Source organism: Myxine glutinosa, chromosome 2 (genome assembly GCF_964187855.1).
Source record: "Myxine glutinosa chromosome 2, kmMyxGlut1.1, whole genome shotgun sequence".
In the NCBI taxonomy this organism is placed as follows: domain Eukaryota; kingdom Metazoa; phylum Chordata; class Myxini; order Myxiniformes; family Myxinidae; genus Myxine; species Myxine glutinosa.
The window spans coordinates 38615885-38633984 of NC_136262.1; the positions used below are offsets into that span (position 1 = coordinate 38615885).

The window sequence follows — 18100 nt, forward strand, 5'->3', positions numbered from 1 at the left end:
GGGCAGTATTGCATTGTCCTACACAGGACTTGGAATGTTTATGGCATGACACAAGCTCGCACCCCTTCCTCTCCATCCCTTCCTGATTGCTATTGCCATGGATACCAATTTGGTTCTCTACCTGGATCACCAAGCTTTGAGACAGGTCCAGACTGATGAGCCCTGTTTGGAGAACCAAAATTGTTTCTCACGGTGCTTGGAGGTCGGAGTAAGGTAAGAGATGTGGGATGGGCAGCTATTGTGTGGTTGGTGAAGATGGAAGTAGGTTGATTTGCTTTGGTTTATTTAATATTTGTTTGAGGATCATTGATGTTTTAAGAAAATATATATAAATAAATGTTGGCATAGACTGGCCAACTTCCTGTACATGTAGAGCATGTCTCTCGAGTTGGTGTACAACTTTTGCTTTATCCAAGACATCCGGCATACCTTTGGCAGACTTTACAAAGATCTCTCCATCCCCTGAACTGTCACCAATCTGAGCTCTGCCCCTGTCCCTCTACCCATCGGCCAAAGTCACACACGTGTTATTGCGAGATAGAAAATGGTACATTTTTCCATAGCACACAACATAAGTGGTTCATGAATTGTTGTGGAATCGCATTCACTTGGGCAATTTTGTCTCGCATGAAACGAAACATGCTTCATTCAACAAATTTGTTAAAGTTGGACAGCATGTTCCCATCTTAGCTTTTGGAAAGTTTGTATTCCATTATTCCATATAACTTTAGCACCTCAGTCTCTATAAACATTTTAAGGGAGAAGCAAAAGATAATTTCATGAAGGATTGCTGTGCACAACTTTTTGTTGTACCTTGATAGACCACTATATTAATGTAGCAAGGTAGTGAATTATTCATGATGCGCATGCATACTAATATATTGATGCATAGAGGAATATAGGAACCTCAGGAAGAACATTGATCAGAAAGGCTCATATATGATGCATGTGATGTCACATACTTACCCCTGATCTGTGAAATATCCAAGTCGCTGAATTCCAGCATATTAAATGACGCGTGTGATGTCACATACGCGTGTGATGTCACATACGCGTGTGATGTCATGCATGTGATGACGCATGTGATGTCACATATATGATGCATGTGATGTCACATACTTAGCCCTGACATGTGAAATATCCAAGTCGCTGAATTCCAGCATATTAAATGACCGTGTGATGTCACATACGCGTGTGATGTCACGTGTGTGATGACGTGTGTGATGTGACATATATGACGCTTGTGATGTCACATACTTAGCCCTGATCTGTGAAATATCCAAGTCGCTGATTTCCAGCATATTAAATGACGTGTGTGATGTCACGCGTGTGATGTCACACGTGTGATGTCACATATATGACACGTGCGATGTCACATACTTACCCCTGATCTGTGAAATATCCAAGTCGCTGATTTCCAGCATATTGAATGACGTTTGTAATTTGCAGCAGATTTTTCACTCCGATTTCCTGAGCATGACCTTTGACCTTTCAAGTTAAAAGTGTGTGTCTGACATTTAACGAGGGATGTGGTATAACAAACCAAGGGTCACTGATGGGGATGTCGAATGCGGTGACGAAGAGTCACGTTTACCCACTACCACGAGGATGCTCCCCCACATAAAGTGAGGTTGACGTGCCATCTGTTCTCCCCTCCACCCGTATCAAACCAGAGCAAGTTTCCAAGCTGGCGGCGAGCATCCGGCAGCCTCCCGCAGGGGCCATCGGCTTACCCGGGCGTCCCGGTCAACCTGGTCCCCCTGGTCCTTCCGGAAACAGCGGTCTTGTTGGCCAGCCTGGACCGCGAGGCCTTATGGGCCTGAAGGGTCCACCTGGGGTTGTGGGAAATCCTGGACCAAAAGGTAACTTATATTGAAGAGGAGGAACTTGTACATTAACAGTGCTGTTGTAAATTTAATCTGTATTTCCAAAATGATTATGAAGTATAATATAAACCAAGTAAAATGTGATCCTTTACTTTGAGTGGTCCAGATGTCCACTTGTGTGTAATAATGATCTATGAGGACTCGCGAAAACATCTACCTTCACCAAGTTTTTATTCTTCTTATTCGTTTTTGTTTTCGTCTCTTATATTTATTTGTTTTATAAATTCTTCCTTTGCCTCTGAACGTTGTTGCTCCAAAAGCTGAACGTCTTTCTCCACTTGCCGTCATGGTGCTTTCCAGCTGTTTGATTTTGCTTTGAAGACCATTGTGTGATTTATTTAACTTTTTTTTTTCAATTTATTATATATTTTTAGTCTCCAGGCTGTGAGGAAAGCTTAGTTCCTAGATAGAGGCACACACACTCGTCTTCGATCTGTCTGGCCTGGGTTGGAATCTCGATCCAGCTCTAAACTGTCGTCCTGGTGTTTAGCAGTGAGGCATCAATGTGTGCTCTGTCCCTCGGATCGGATGGACATTAAACTGGGTGTACTGTCTGCTGGCCTTAGTTGGTGGACGTTATCGATCTCACGGTGTCCTTCGCGGAGTGGGTGAGCTATCTCCGGCACCCTAAACAAATTACAAATTAGTGCCCTGATCTACTTAGTATAACATCAAACCAAGCCAACTCCACGAGGTGGAAATAATTGCGGCCATCAAAGACTCATCATCCTCAAAATCATTTTTTCATTTTTTCAATCATTATACAGTACATACACTACCGGTCAAAAGTTTTAGAACACCTTAGTTTTCCAGTTTTTATTGAAATTTACGCAGTTTAATGTCTCAATGTACTCTGAAATTAAGCATACAACAAATAAACAATTGGAGATACAAAAAGAAATCATAGAATCGTTTTGTTTAACGAAATTTAATTTAAATTTTTGACTCAGCAAAGTAGCCATCTTTTGCAGATATAACCGCCGAACACACTCGTGGCATTCTTTCTACAATGGATATTGTTCGGGAAGTTCTTGCCAACACTGTTGCAGAAGTTCCCACAAATGTGTTGCACTTGGCGGTTGCTTTGCTTTCACCCTTCTGTCCAGTTCACCCCAAACCAGCTCGATGGGGTTTAAGTCTGGAGACTGTGCTGGTCATTCCATGATTTGAAGCCTACCTTCTTGTTGTTTTCCTCGAAGGTAGTTTTGACATAGCCTGGAGGTGTGTTTAGGGTCATTATCTTGCTGTAGGATCAACCCCTGACCAACTAGGCGTATACCAGAGGGTATTGCACTATTGCATGGTGCTGCAAAATGCTGTGGTAGACCTTTTGGTTCAGGGTGCCAGTCACTCTGTGCAAGTCGCCGACTCTGGATCCAGCAAAAGAGCCTCAGACCATCACGCTTCCTCCTCCATGTTTGACAGTTGGTGCCACACACTGGGGAACCATCCTTTCACCTACTTGACGGCGTACAAAAATCCTACGTGATGAACCAAAGATTTCAAATTTTCATTCATCGGTCCATAAGACCTTCTTCCAGTCTTCAGTAGTCCACTGGTGGTGCTTCATGGCCCAGGCAAGCCTCTTTTTCTTATTTTGCCATCTTAGCAATGCCTTTCTTACTGCCACTCGAAGTGCCAAACCTTCAGCTCGAAGTCTTCTCTTCACAGTTGAAACTGAGACTTGCTTACTTCGACCTGTTTTAAGCTGTGCTTGAAGCTGTTGTCCTGTGAGCCGCCTATCACATAAGCTGTTGACTCTCAGAAACTTGTCTTCTGATTCTGTTGTAGCTTTGGGTCTGCCAGACCTCTTCCTGTCAGAGTTTCCTCCAGTTTCCAATATACTACTTCCTGCAGTGCAATATTGTTCAAATAATGCTTCGGAGGGTGCAATAACAGTCTGTTCCAATATTGCTTTGATACAGACAGGGGGTTTGTAATCAAGTAATCAGCAGACGTTGGGACACCTGTAGGAATTGTTTGCATCAACTTTCAAGGCTTAATTTACTTACATTGCTGCAGAACAGCTGTAAGTTGTTAACCCATTACTTGTTCCCTGAAGAAGGCCTTTTTTACAATATAACTGTGCAATTTGCATTATTTTCCCGTTTTTTATAACCTAAACTTTTTTTTAACCTTGCGCAGTTTACTGCTTACCTTTGTACCATTTCAGGCTATTCACTGGACTTGAATTGCTTAAATTTCAATAAAAACTGGAAAAATTGAGGTGTTCTAAACCTTTTCACCGGTTGTGTATATATATACATATGCAGTATATGTGTGTGTATGTATGTACTGTAGACTGTATGTATGATCATTATCAAATAAAAAACGGCTGGGTCAATTCTCAACAAATTTTGCACAGATGTTTGGGTCACGCAGGTTCAGGTCTTGGGCACAAAATAATTCCCTTAACCCCCCCCCCCCCCTCCCCCGACCATGACGAGAATGGGGAAACGACTTGTGATTTTCTCCTGTACATGGAGAATAGTGCAAGTGGTTTAATTACCCACTGATCCTCCTGGAGGGAGCGAATATTGATACATTTTTGCGCCCAGAGGGAACGGGTGTTATTATTACAAAAAGAGGGTCCTCCGTCCGTCTATCACATGAAGAAGAAGAGGCACGACCTGTAGAAGGAGGTATATATTACTGGAGGTATATATATATATATATATATATATATATATATATATATATATATATATATATATATAGTATATTAACACCATATTTCACTCCCAGTGGGAGCAGGTATTACTCGTTCCCCAAACTGGGTAGCACTTTCACTAGTTCACTTCCGATTGGCATTCTCACAAATTAACATCAAATTAGAACTACAACGGCACTAGATACAGCGCATACACACCCAGGCTGGACAGTTTATGTTTTGTATCCACTGATAGGTCGGATATGCATCTGGATCTGAACCAAAATCTAACTGACTTGTTCTTGTCATCTAAACAACTCTTCCACCAAGTTTCGTTAAAACCTGTCCATAACTTTTTGGAATATCATGCTATACAGTATATAGTTTTGGCCGATCTCCCAATGGTGAAGAATCACCTAAAAAAAATTTTAAATTTCTCTTATCCGAATATGGATTGTTACCAAAATCTAATGAATTTGTCTTTGTCACACACCCAACCTGTCCATCAAGTTTCGTTCGGATCAGTCCAAAATTCCAAAATCGGTCCAAAATTGACATTTCAAAAGCAACATTTCCAAAACATGTGAAAATATGTGTGCAAACGATTATGAGAAAAATGAAAATACGTGAAAATAGAACATGTGTCAACGTGAAAATAGAACGTGTGTCATCGTTAAAATATAACATGTGTCAACGTGAAAATAGAACATGTGTCAACGTGAAAATAGAACATGTGTCAACGTGAAAATAGAACGTGTGTCAACGTGAAAATAGAACGTGTGTCAACGTGAAAATAGAACGTGTGTCAACGTGAAAATAGAACATGTGTCAACGTGAAAATAGAACGTGTGTCAACGTGAAAATAGAACGTGTGTCAACGTGAAAATAGAACGTGTGTCAACGTGAAAATAGAACGTGTGTCAACGTGAAAATAGAACGTGTGTCAACGTCAAAATAGAACATGTGTCAACGTGAAAATAGAATGTGTGTCAACGTGAAAATAGAACATGTGTCAACGTGAAAATAGAACATGTGTCAACGTGAAAATAGAACATGTGTCAATGTGAAAATAGAACATGTGTCAACGTGAAAATAGAACATGTGTCAACGTGAAAATAGAACATGTGTCAACGTGAAAATAGAACGTGTGTCAACATGAAAATAGAACGTGTGTCATCGTGAAAATAGAACGTGTGTCAATGTGAAAATAGAACATGTGTCAACGTGAAAATAGAACATGTGTCAACGTGAAAATAGAACGTGTGTCAACATGAAAATAGAACGTGTGTCATCGTGAAAATAGAACGTGTGTTAACGTGAAAATAGAACATGTGTCAATGTGAAAATAGAACATATGTCAACGTGAAAATAGAACATGTTCAAAGATTCAAACGGTCGGGTGCTTTTCTCTCACACATTGAGCGTTGCGGTGTACCAGTGGATACAGAGTCCGAGGTGATCCTTTTGGGTGGCGGTGTACCAGTGGATACAGAGTCTGAGGTGATTCCTTTGGTCTCCACGAAGGGTGTAGCGTTCGCAGAGGTTTTCAGGGCATCCGAGCCGGCTGGAGCGGCCCCGACGATCTCCGGTAGTGGCGGGTCGAACTGTTGTTCTGACTGTGACGATGCTGCAGGCTCTATCGACTGACAGTGACGGTAGGTTATGTGGTCCTGATGTCGACGAATTTCGCGGCCGTCCTGCAGGCGAATCACGCAGGACAGTGGACCTGGCTTCTCGATGATGTCCCCCGGTAGCCACGTCGCACCTGCACCAAAAGTTCGGGCAAACACTGGATCTCCAATGTTGATACAGCGACTGTTGGACGTCTTATAGTGCACCAACTTTTGATTAAGCTGGCTCTGATAAACATTTGATGATATGTCCGGTTTGAGATTGTCAAGTGTCGATCTCAGGTGTCGTTTCATCAATAACTCAGATGGAGCTGCACCGGTTGTTGATTGTGGCGTGATGCGGTATTTGAACAGGAGACGAGAAAGCTTTGTTTCCAGGGTTCCCTCCTGAAGTTTCTGCAATCCGGATTTGATGATTCCCACGGATCGTTCGGCCAAGCCATTTGAAGCCTGGTGATGTGGGCTGACAAACTTATGTTTGATGCCGTTCCGACGTGTGAACTCGGCAAACTCGGACCTGGAAAACACGAACCGTTATCACTCACGACCATCCTGGGCAGACCATGAGTGGCGAAACAGCGTCTGAGTTTTTCGATGACAATGGCTGACATAGCACCACACGTCACGTAGGCATCAATCCATTTTGTGTGCGCGTCCGTAATTATTAGAATCATGCTGCCGTTAATAGGCCCGGCATTATCGAGATGTAGGTGATGCCACGGTTCGCTGGGCCATTCCCAGGGATGCAGTGGCACTTTCGTAGGTGTGTTCTGTGTGCTCTGGCAGGGGTAACAATGTCGAACATGATGTTCGATATTAGCATCAAGATTCGGCCACCACACATAGTTTCTGGCGAGTGAATTCATCTTCACAATCCCGGGGTGACAGTCATGGATTTTATCCATGACCCTGGAACGCAGATTTTCTGGGATCACGACACGACATCCCCAGAGTAGGCAACCACTTTCCACACCGAGTTCGTTTTTACGTGCTTTAAAAGCCGCAAAAGCTGGGTCACCCTCAGGTAGCAAATGCCATCCAAGCTGCACAGCCTGGACAGTTCTGGACAGAATGGGGTCTCATCGAGTATGGGTGCGGATCTGGCCGGAATCGACAGCACAATCTTCCAGATGATCCATCAGTGCGATAATGGATCCTGGTGTAGGTGAATCATCAACGGATTCTGGAAGGGGTAACCGACTCATGGCATCTGCATTTGTGATAGACAAACCAAGCTTATGACATATGTTGTAGTCATAAGTAGTGAGAAACAGGGACCAGCGGATGATCCTGGGCGGTAGTGTGTCAGATGTCGCCTTAGTTGGACCAAACAGACGGATCAGCGGCTTGTGATCAGTGCGAATCGTGAAATGATGTCCAAGAAGGTACTGGCGAAATTTTGCTGACACCGAAAACGATTCCCAATCCTGCCTTGTCAAGTTGGGAATAGTTCTTCTCTGCCGGGGACAACGTTCTGGATGCAAATGCAACAGTTCTTTATGCACCATCAGGCATCACGTGTGATAATACACTCCCCACTCCATACCGACAGGCATCGCATGTTAGCCCAAGATCCTTCTCTGGATCAAAATGAACGAGAACATTGGACGATTTGAGCAGATCCTTAGAGGTCTGGAATGCTGATTGTTCAGTGGACCCTCAGCTCCAGGAGACTCCTTTCCTCAAAAGCTGATAAAGGGGGCCCAAAACGTCGGTCACATTCGGGATGTAACGACCATAGAACTGAAGCAAACCGAGGTATGACTTCAATTCGGTTACGTCTCATGGAGCCGGAGCATCCTTGATAGCTCGGACTTTCTCATCTGTCGGGTGTAGACCCTCGGCATCAATCGTATGACCCAGGTATGTGACTGATGGCACCATAAACTTGCACTTGTCTCGACGCAAATGTTGGCCGGAGTCCGAAATCTTCTTCAGAACTCTATCCAGGTTTTGTAGATGTTCCGCATCTGTACGACCAGTAACCAGAATATCATCCTGGTAACAAACGACGTTGCGTTCGGCGGCAAACAAACTGTCCATGAAACGCTGATAAATTCCAGGTCCAGATTTCACTCCAAAACTGAGTCGGTGGTACCTGTACAACCCACGATGCATGTTGATGGTAAGATACTGTTTCGAATTCTCGTCCAAGCAGAGCTGTAGATAGGCGGATTTGAGATCGAGTTTCGTAAAAGTCTTGCCTCCCGTGAGACAAGCATAGAGGTCTTCGATCCTCGGGATTGGATATTTATCCAATGAAGAACACTTGTTCACGGTCATTTTATAATCTCCACATATGCGGATGGACTGGTCCGATTTTATGACCGGAACGATGGGCGCCGCCCATTCGGCATACTGGATTTGCTCGATGATGCCCAGATTTTTAAGATGATCCAGTTCTTTGTCAATCCGCTCCCGCAGGGCGAAAGGGACTGGGCGAGCTCTGCAAAATATAGGATTGGCATCCCGGTCAACACTGAGTTTAGCCGTATGCCCTTTCAGGGTTCCAAGCTCATCCTTGAAGACATCCGGGTACGTATCCAGCACATTTTTGAGTGTGTATGCTGCGGTAGGAGAAACGTTGGCTGCCCGGAGTTGATGAATGCTTTTACACTTCAGTTGAATTATGCTCAACCAGTTCCTGCCGAGTAAAGAAGGGCCATTTCCAGGAATGACGATCAGGGGTAGGTGAAACTCACGGTTATCGTAGCCCACCGTGACGTCACATGTACCGCAGGGAACAATCTTCTCACCTGTACAGGTGGAGAGTCCATAGGTGGCAGGTTTCAGATAGGGTCAGTCAGCATCACTCCACAGGTTTGTGAAAACAGCATGGCTAATGAGCGAGACAGCCGCACCAGTGTCGACCTCCATTTGTAATGGTCGATTATTGACGACAACAGTGGCAACAAGAGCGTCCCGCTTATCGCGAGAATCAATATGAAACAGGTCATACGATTCTGGGTTGTCGGAAACAGAGCTCACCTGGTCAAGCTCAGGTTCCTCCGAACCGATAAAGTGATGAATCTTCTTGTCAGCAGCTTTCTCTTTTCCCGATTTGCGAGTGATGCAAGCTGGAGCAACATGGCCGGTTTTCGAACAGAAATGGCAGGTTGGATCTTTGAACCGACACGTCTCCGGAGGGTGCTTTCCGTTGCACCGAAAACATTTGTTGTGTGTTTGAGACTGCACTGCCTTCTGACGAGGAGCCTTGTTCCAACGTTTGGCTGATCATGATTCAACCGATTCACAGCAGGGCTGGTACCAGACGAGCGAGTGGCACCGATGCTTGTAGCGTTGCGTTCAGCACTTTCCATGGAAATGGCGGTGTCTCTGGCATTTTGGAACATCAGTCTTCTCTCAGCAAGCAGGCGTCCACGAGTGCGGTCATCGGACATGCCAACCACCAGCAAATCACGGAGCATGTCTTCAATTGTGTCCCAAAACTCACACAGATGTGACAGTTTTTGAGGTGTGCAATGAAGTCTGCGATCGACTGACCTTGATGCTATCTGCACATGTAAAAATTAAACTGACACAAGAGGACTGAAGGAGATGGATTACAATGTTCCTTCAAAGCGGCCTTGAGCTCTGCATACGTGAACTCCTGGATTGTCCGAGGCCGAATCAGGTTTTTAACGAGTGTGAACGTCTCACCTCCGCAAACGGACAGGAAGACGGCCTTCATCCAGGCTTCTGTCACGATGTCATTCGCCTCAAAGTAAAAAGACAACTGCTCAGAATACGTGTCAAAATGTCCCTCATGAGGGTCGAATTCATCGATATGGCCGAAGGAAGTCATGGTCTAGATCTTTATCCTCGTCGCCATGAAAGGTATCTCGACAGACTACGATCGATTGCAGCACATGTTTATTGACTCTCCCGATAGGGGCCCGATTCACCACAGCGCCATCCGAGCTGGGCCGTAACTTCCGGAAAAACGGAAATAAACCCGCGGTCACGGTGTGGGGATACAACGGTGAATATTTGCAGCTTCATACATGGCAACTTGTAAATGGCGTTTTTTGTCCAAGCAGCCAAGGTCCGTTAAATCGAAGCACACACTCAGGGAAAGGTCTTGTACGTCCGTATTTTGATTGAGAACTCCAATACAATACCTTTAACTCTTTCACGAGCCTCGATCCTGTATACAAAAAAAAAAAATACTAAGGAATCGTCTCTCTAACGTTAATAAACTGCAATGTGGAGTTAAAGGTCGATTTCCATTGATTCCATGTCCGTCGCTAGCCAATAAATTTGCATCTGCCTTCTAGGATAAGACCTCATTTTGTTTGCGGTACTTTTAGCAAACATTTCTCTAGTTCCTACACCAAAACAATTTATTTATTGGAACCAGTTCAGCCATCTTTGTTACTTGCAACATCGAAGATTTTTCAAGTATATTGGTCGGTTGCATTTGTGGTTCTGTCTGCCTGTCTGTTTGTCTGTCTGTTTGTCACCGGCCTACAGGTCACAATTCTAAACGAATCGTCACGAAACTTTACCAAGTTGTATAGGTCGTCCCAATTGAGAAGCCTATTGATTTTGAACAAAGGTCAAAGGACATCTGGAGGTCAAATTTCTAAAATCACCATTTTAAATCCGATTGACTTGAAAATTGAATAACATTTGTATATCGAGTCACTAAACTGAGAAATGAACTATTTTTGAGGTCAAAAGGTCAAAGGTCTACTCAAGGTCAAATCTTTTTAAAATCATCAATTTTCAGCTAAAAAGCCGTCAATTCTCACCCGATTGACTTGAAAAGTGAACAACATTTGCATATCGAGTCACTCTATTGGGAAACATACTATTTTTGAGGTCAAAACGTCAAAGGTCAACTCAAGGTCAAACTTCCAAAATCATCAATTTTCATTTGAAAAACCATCAATTTTTATCCGATTAACTTGGAAATTGAACAGCATTTGTACATTGTGTCGCTAAATAGGAAAACCAACTACTTTTTGAGGTCAAAAGGTCAACTCTAGGTCAAACTTCCAAAATCATCAATTTTCATCTGAAAACCCATCAATTTTCATCCGATTGACTTGGAAATTGAACAGCTTTTGCACATTGAGTCACTATATTGGGAAACCATCTATTTTTGAGGTGAAAACGTCAAAGGTCAACTGAAGGTCAAACTTCCAAAATCATCAATTTTCATTTGAAAAACCATCAATTTTCATCCGATTGACTTGGACATTGAACAGCATTTGTACATTGTGTCGCTAAATAGGAAAACCAACTACTTTTTTTAGGTCAAAAGGTCAACTCTAGGTCAAACTTCCAAAATCATCAATTTTCATCTGAAAAACCGTCAATTTTCATCCGATTGACTTGGAAGTTGAACAGCTTTTGCACATTGTGTCAGTAAATAGGAAAACCAACTATTTTTGAGGTCAAATGGTTAAAGGTCAACTCTAGGTCAAACTTCCAAAATCATCAATTTTCATCTGAAAACCCATCAATTTTCATCCGATTGACTTGAAAATAGAACAGCATTTGTGTATTACCTCACTGAATTGGGAAGCCAACTATTTTTGAGGTCAAAAGGTCAAAGGTCAACTCAAGGTCAAACTTCTAAAATCATCATTTTTCATCTGAAAAATCGTCACTTTTCATCCTGTTGACCCGAACTTTGATCATTATCGCAAATTTTAATCTTCATGAAATGGACAATTTGCTGTATCAATGGAAAACTTTGGGGTTGGGGGGGGGGGCGGATTTTGCAAGTATCGTGCTCCGCATGACGTCCTCTTGTTTGTTTCTTTATTTCCCGTTCTCTCTGTCTCTGTCTCTCTCTTTCTCCATTTTGAATGAAAATAATCAATTGATACATCACATTAACTGTAATTCATCCTCATTGAAACAAGCCATAACATTTCCCTTCGAGAAGAAACTCTGCAATTCAAACATGGATTTCGATTAACTTTCTCAAAATCGATGTTGTTATCACTGGCGAACAGGACATGAGGTCTCCAGCACCATTCCTACTTATAGACCCAACCCCAGGTAGTGATTCTTGAGGATCACCACCTCATATCTTCTACATATCAAATCATCGTCTCTTTCCAGTATTCCACATGTTTCTAATATCTGTAAACACATTTTCTTCCACATCCCTTATATTGGCCATTTTGCTGGTGTTTAAATACTGAAACTCTGGTTCATACTCTCATCACGTTATCCTCGGATGAATGCAACTCAGTATTGGCAGCCTCACCTGCCAGGTGTCTCGAGCCCTTACAACTTATTCAGGATACTGGCGGCCATGCTAGGAGTTAAAGCTCGTAAATTTGATCACATCACTCCAATCCTCGACACGTTATACTCGCTCCCAGTATCCCCAACGTATACATTTTAAAACATTGTTGACGCTGATAAGCTTTAAAGCGTAATCTTTTTTTTTTCTTTTTTTTTTACAGAGTCTAGGCCTCAGGGAAAAGGTGTCACACAAATCTCTCACACGTATGCATACTGATACAGAGGCGCCAGAATGTGACTGCTGACCTTGGATGAAGTGTGTAACTTTCCAAGGTACTCTGGGTACTGGAAATATCACATTTGGCCCTGTTTATAGAACAAGAATTGGTGATCGTTGGGCGCCCTGAGATCACCAATTTCATTCTATTTACGCAAACGTTTTTGAGGCGCCTCTTCACCGGAAGTTTACAAGGAAAATTCTAGCGAAAAGTGCACGGAATAGATAATGTCACAGTGTGGTCAAATCACCGATTTTGAGTGGAAGACATTTGGGTCACCTTTTCCTGCATTCTATCAATGGTCCATAAATGGTTCCTGCATTCTATAAATGTAAATGAGGCTGTGGAATGAGGGAAGATGGGAGGGATGGGAGGCTGTGGAATGAGGGTAGATGGGAGGGTGTGGGATGGGGGTGTGGTGGGGAGGGATGGGAGGCTGTGGAATGAGGGAATATGGGAGGGTGTGGGATGGGGGTGTGGTGGGGAGGAATGGGAGGCTGCGGGATGAGGGGCAGATGGGAGGCGTGGGGAGAGGGGTGGGCCTAGGCAGAAGCTGATAGGTGGCAGGGCGAGGGAGGGCGGGATGAGGGGAGGCTTTGAGGAGTGTGTTGAGGAGGAAGCTTTGCATGAGTGGGCTGAGTAGGATGCAGAAGTGGATGGGATGCTGAAAAAGGGGATACATATAAGGGGTGGTGTTGGAAGGACGCAGGCTTGTAGGATATGTGGCGAGGATACTGCCATGGATGGGTTTGACACTGTTATTTTATTATTTATTTTTTTGGTATACAAGATCGAGGCTCGTGAAAGAGCTAACATTAATCACACAAAAAGTCAAACCGACACACAAAACACAAAAAATAAGGGGAGCGGCAGACAAGATGGGGAGAGAGGGGGAAGGACACAAACACAACATTTGAGAGCAGGGACATCGGGAGAAATGTGGGAAGGGGAGGGCTTTGGGGGAGGTGGGAGAGGTATAAAACATATGAACACTGCAAGGACTTCCAGGAAAGAAGTTGGAATTTCAAAAAAAAAAGTATCTGGGGTGAATTAGCGGGGGTAGAAAAGATCAAGGTTTTGGATGGGGGAAGATAAGAGATGGTGGTGAACAGCTGTTTTAAAGACCTGGAGGGAGGAGTGGGATTGAAGGGAGTGGGGGAGTTGGTTCCAGAGGCGGGAGAAAAGGGGAATGAAAGAGTGAAGGTGAGCAGAGAGCCTAGATTTTGGCAGTTTAACCATAAGAGGGTTGTTGGCAGATCTTGTGCGACCTGAAGGAATATTGGGGGGGACAGAGCACAGAGAGAGCTGGGGGAGCAAGGCCGGAGAGGAGTCGGTAGAAGACAGAAAGACCACCAACCTACCTGCAGTGAGTGAGTGAAAGGCCCTCGGAGTTAACTTCATCGCAGGAGATTCCAATGATTCTGAAAGCTTTGGTTTCAACAGCGTGAAGCCGAGCTAGGTGTGAGGCAGGAGCACCAGCCCAGAGGGGGGAACAGTATTCCATTGAGCTGCGGATGAAAGCCTTGTATGTGGTGAGGAGCTCAGGTGTGTCAAGGAAGGAATTCGCACGATGGAGGATGCCCAGTCGGCGACTGGGTTTGGAGGCCTGCTTGGAAATGTGGATTTCCCAAGAAAGATCATGGCAGATAGCGAGACCCAAAAGCTTGAGCGACAGAACTTCTTGGCGAGGATTGTTGAGAAAGTAGATGGAAGGGTTTTCCAGTCGGTCCTTTCGGAGAGACATTGTAAGAGTGTGAGATTTGTCAGGATTGAAAGACATGTTCCACTTGCTTGACCAGTCTGTGATTTTTTTTCCAGGTCTGCAGAGAGTGAGGAGGCTGCAGACTGCCGATCTGAGGGATGAGGAATGGAGCGGCAGATAGTGGAGTCATCAGCAAAGAGATAGAGAGGATTTTCCAGAGAGTCAGAGAGATCATTGATGGAGACCAGAAATAGCACAGGGCCCAGAACACTACCTTGGGGAACTCCAGCCAGAACAGGAAGGGGAGATGAGAGAAATCCATTCAGGGCCTCACGTTGCCTTCGACCAGAGAGGAAGTCCGCAAGCCATGAGTGGAGATTTCCATGGATACCATAGGAGGAGAGTTTGGTGAGCAGAGCTGGGTGCCAGACCGTATCGAAGGCACGTGATATGTCAAGTGAGACAGCTCTGATTTCCTGTTTGGCATTGAGGACCTCCATCCATTGTTGAGACAGCAGAAGCAACATGTCCGGAGTAGAATGACCTGGTCTGAATCCAAATTGATGATCGGAGATCAAGCCATTGGAGAAGAGGAAGGATTTGATATCCGAAGCAATGATGGATTCCATGACTTTGCTGATAATTGGAAGCAGGCTGATTGGTCTGTAGTTGCAAGGATCTGTTTTTGCACCTATTTTGTGTAAAGCGGTCATGTTTGCTGATTTCCAAGATGCTGGCAGATGACCTTGAGCAAAAGAGAGGGTGAAAAGAACAGAGAGAGGGTGAGATAGAGCGGCAGAGCAGGATTTTAGGACTCGTGGGCTGATGCCGTCTGGTCCAGTTGCAGAATCAGAGTCGAGGTTTGACAAAAACTTCTCCACCTTGTCAGGAGAGAAGGACACAGAGTCCAGGAGCAGTTGGGTTCGACTGGGAAAGGTGGGAACAGAGAGAGATGGGTTTGGGACACAAGATTTTGAGGCAAACACAGAGTTGAGGCATTCGGCTTTGTCACGTGCGGTGTCAACTGTGTAGCCATTTGAGGTAAGGGATGGGATGGAGGGAGAACAAACACCAGAAACGGATTTGACCAGACGCCACAAGGATTTGGAGGAAGGAGACAGGTTTGAGAGTTCAATCTTGAGTGTGGAGAGATAGTGCTTCCTGGCACTCCTGAGGGTAGACACACACTTGTTCCGAGCTTGGTGGAAGGAACTGAGATTGCTTTCAGTTGGATTTGCCTTCCAAGAGGCAAAGGCAAGTTGTTTCAGGGCAACTGCCTCACCACAAGATTCAGTGTACCATGAACGGGAGGAAGGGTAAGACAACTGAAGACGAGATGGGATAAATCTGTGCATGAGAGAGAGCAGTTTTGCTTTGGAAGAATTCCCAGGAAGAATTGATGTCAGAGGCAGTAGAGATGGGATGGCGTCAGGAAGGGCATCCGGGCATAAAAAAAACATTGCCTCAAAAAGAGAACCATGACAATTACAACTACATATGGGCAGGGTACAACCCGAAGTGGAGATCGGTTTCTGAGGTTTGGGACATGGAATGTAGGGACAATGACAGGGAGATCAGGAGAAGTGGTGGAAGTATTGGTCGGAAGAAGAGTGGACATATGTTGTGTGCAAGAGACGAGATGGAAGGGAAGTGGTGTGAGAATAGTGAAGGGTAGGCAGGGACAGAAATACAAGTTTGTGTGGCAAGGGTGCCTGGAGGGCATGAATGGTGTTGGTGTCCTGTTTTCTGAGGAGTTTGTAGACAGTGTGGTGAGTGTGACGAGAGTGAGTGATAGGTTGATGATTGTGAAAATGATGTTTGGAAAGCTCTTGGTGAATGTCATCTCGGGATATGCTCCGCAGGTTGGTCGGAGCGATGAAGAGAAGGACAAGTTCTGGTGTGCGATAGAGAAGCTGATGGAAAACGTGAAAGATGAGGAAGTTGTTGTGGTAGGAGGAGAACTAAATGGACATGTGGGAAGGAGTATGGACGGTTTTTGAGGGAGTTCATGGGGGTTACGGATATGGTATGAGAAATGGAGAAGGTGAAAGGATTTTGGAGTTTGCTGATGGAGCTGATTTGTTGATTTGTAATACTCAGTTCCAGAAAGAGGATAATAAGCTTGTTACATACACGTCAGGTGGGTTGACGACAACCGTTGACTACCTGATGGTGCGTAGGCGAGATAGGGGGCACCCCCGGGACACAAAGGTGATCCTGGGGGAGGAGGCTGTTTCACAGCACCACTTGGTTGTCTGCGACATAAGGGTGAAAGGTGCGAGGAGAGCTCGGCGGGTGAAGTACCAACCGAGCATGAAGGTGTGGAGGTTGAAAGAGGTGACAGTAAGGGAGGCATTAAAAGAGAGGCTGAGTAGGGTAGAGGATGATGTGGTTGAGCTTGAAAGTGGTTGGATGTCAATGAAAGCTAGTCTGTTGGGAGCCGTTGGTGAGGTATGTGGATGGACAAAAGGACCACCGAGGCACTCGGAAACATGGTGGTGGGATGATGAAGTTGGAAAGAGGATTGACGAGAAGAGGAAGAAGTTCAAGGAGTGGCAGAAGGCGAAGGGTACGGGAGCAGAAACAGCAGAGCATGAAAGTTATAAGGCAGCCAAGAAGGCTGCAAAGAAAGAGGTAGCAAAGGCGCAGGAGGCATGTAGGAAAATGTTCAGAGAAAGCTTGGATTCGGAAGAGGGTCAGAGAGCAGTATTCAGGATTGCAAAGCAGATAGCAAAAGAGAGGTGTGATGTGATGGGGTGAGTTGCTTGAAGGATGAAGTGGGACAAATCGTTGTGGACCCAGATGGAATTAAAGGAAGATGGAAAAGATATATGGAAATGCTGTTGAATACAGAGAATGAATGGGATGGCAACATAGAGAGTAACCCAGTTTTAGGACCGGCAGAGAAGATAACTGAGAAGGAAGTTGAGGAAGCGATAAAAGCAATGAAGAGTAGAAAAGCGGGAGGGCCGACAGGAGTTGTGGGAGATATGTTGAAGGCAGCAGGAAGTTGGGGTGTGAAGAGAATGTCAGAGATCTGTAATCTGGCGGTGAAAGAAGGCCGCATTCCAGTGGTTTGGGAACTGAGTACCCTCGTCCCTCTATACAAGGGGAAAGGTGACCCTCTAGAGTGTGGCTCGTACCGAGCGATAAAGTTATTGGAGCATGGAATGAAGGTATTGGAAAGGGTGTTGGAGAGGAGGATCAGGAAGAAAGTGAAGATCGACGAAATGCAGTTTGGATTTATGCCAGGAAGAGGAACGACAGACGCGCTTTTTATTGTGAGGCAGCTGCAGGAGAAGTACATGGAGAAGAGGAAGAAGTTGTTTCTTGGGTTTGTTGATCTGGAGAAAGCATTCGATAGGGTTCCATGCAAAGTATTGACATGGGCAATGAGGAAGTTAGGAGGGGAGGAATGGTTGATCAGAGTTGTGATGGCAATGTACAAAAGAGCGCGCACAGCTGTAAGGACGAAGGACGGGAACAGTGGTGAGTTTGAGGTGAAGGTGGGAGTGCATCAGGGGTCGGTACTAAGTCCACTACTATTTGTAGCTGTGATGGAGGTGCTGGCTCAGAACGTAAAGGAGGGATTACCGTGGGAGTTGTTGTATGCAGATGATCTGATGTTGATTGCGGAAAGTATGGATGGACTGAAGGAAAAGATGAACAAGTGGAAGGAATGTATGGAGACAAAAGGTCTGAAGGTGAATATCGGAAAGACGAAGGTGATGGCAAGTGGTAAAGCA

General features: G+C 44.8%; 1 protein-coding gene across 1 annotated transcript in view; it reads left to right on the forward strand.

Moving 5' to 3' along the window:
- LOC137422634 (uncharacterized) overlaps positions 1-18100 on the forward strand; it is a 64614-nt gene that overhangs the window by 39261 nt on the left and 7253 nt on the right. Inside the window, exon 17 of the mRNA XM_068109348.2 lies at positions 1674-1862. Coding sequence (XP_067965449.2) covers positions 1674-1862 — 189 coding nt within the window. The remainder of the gene's footprint in view (positions 1-1673; positions 1863-18100) is intronic.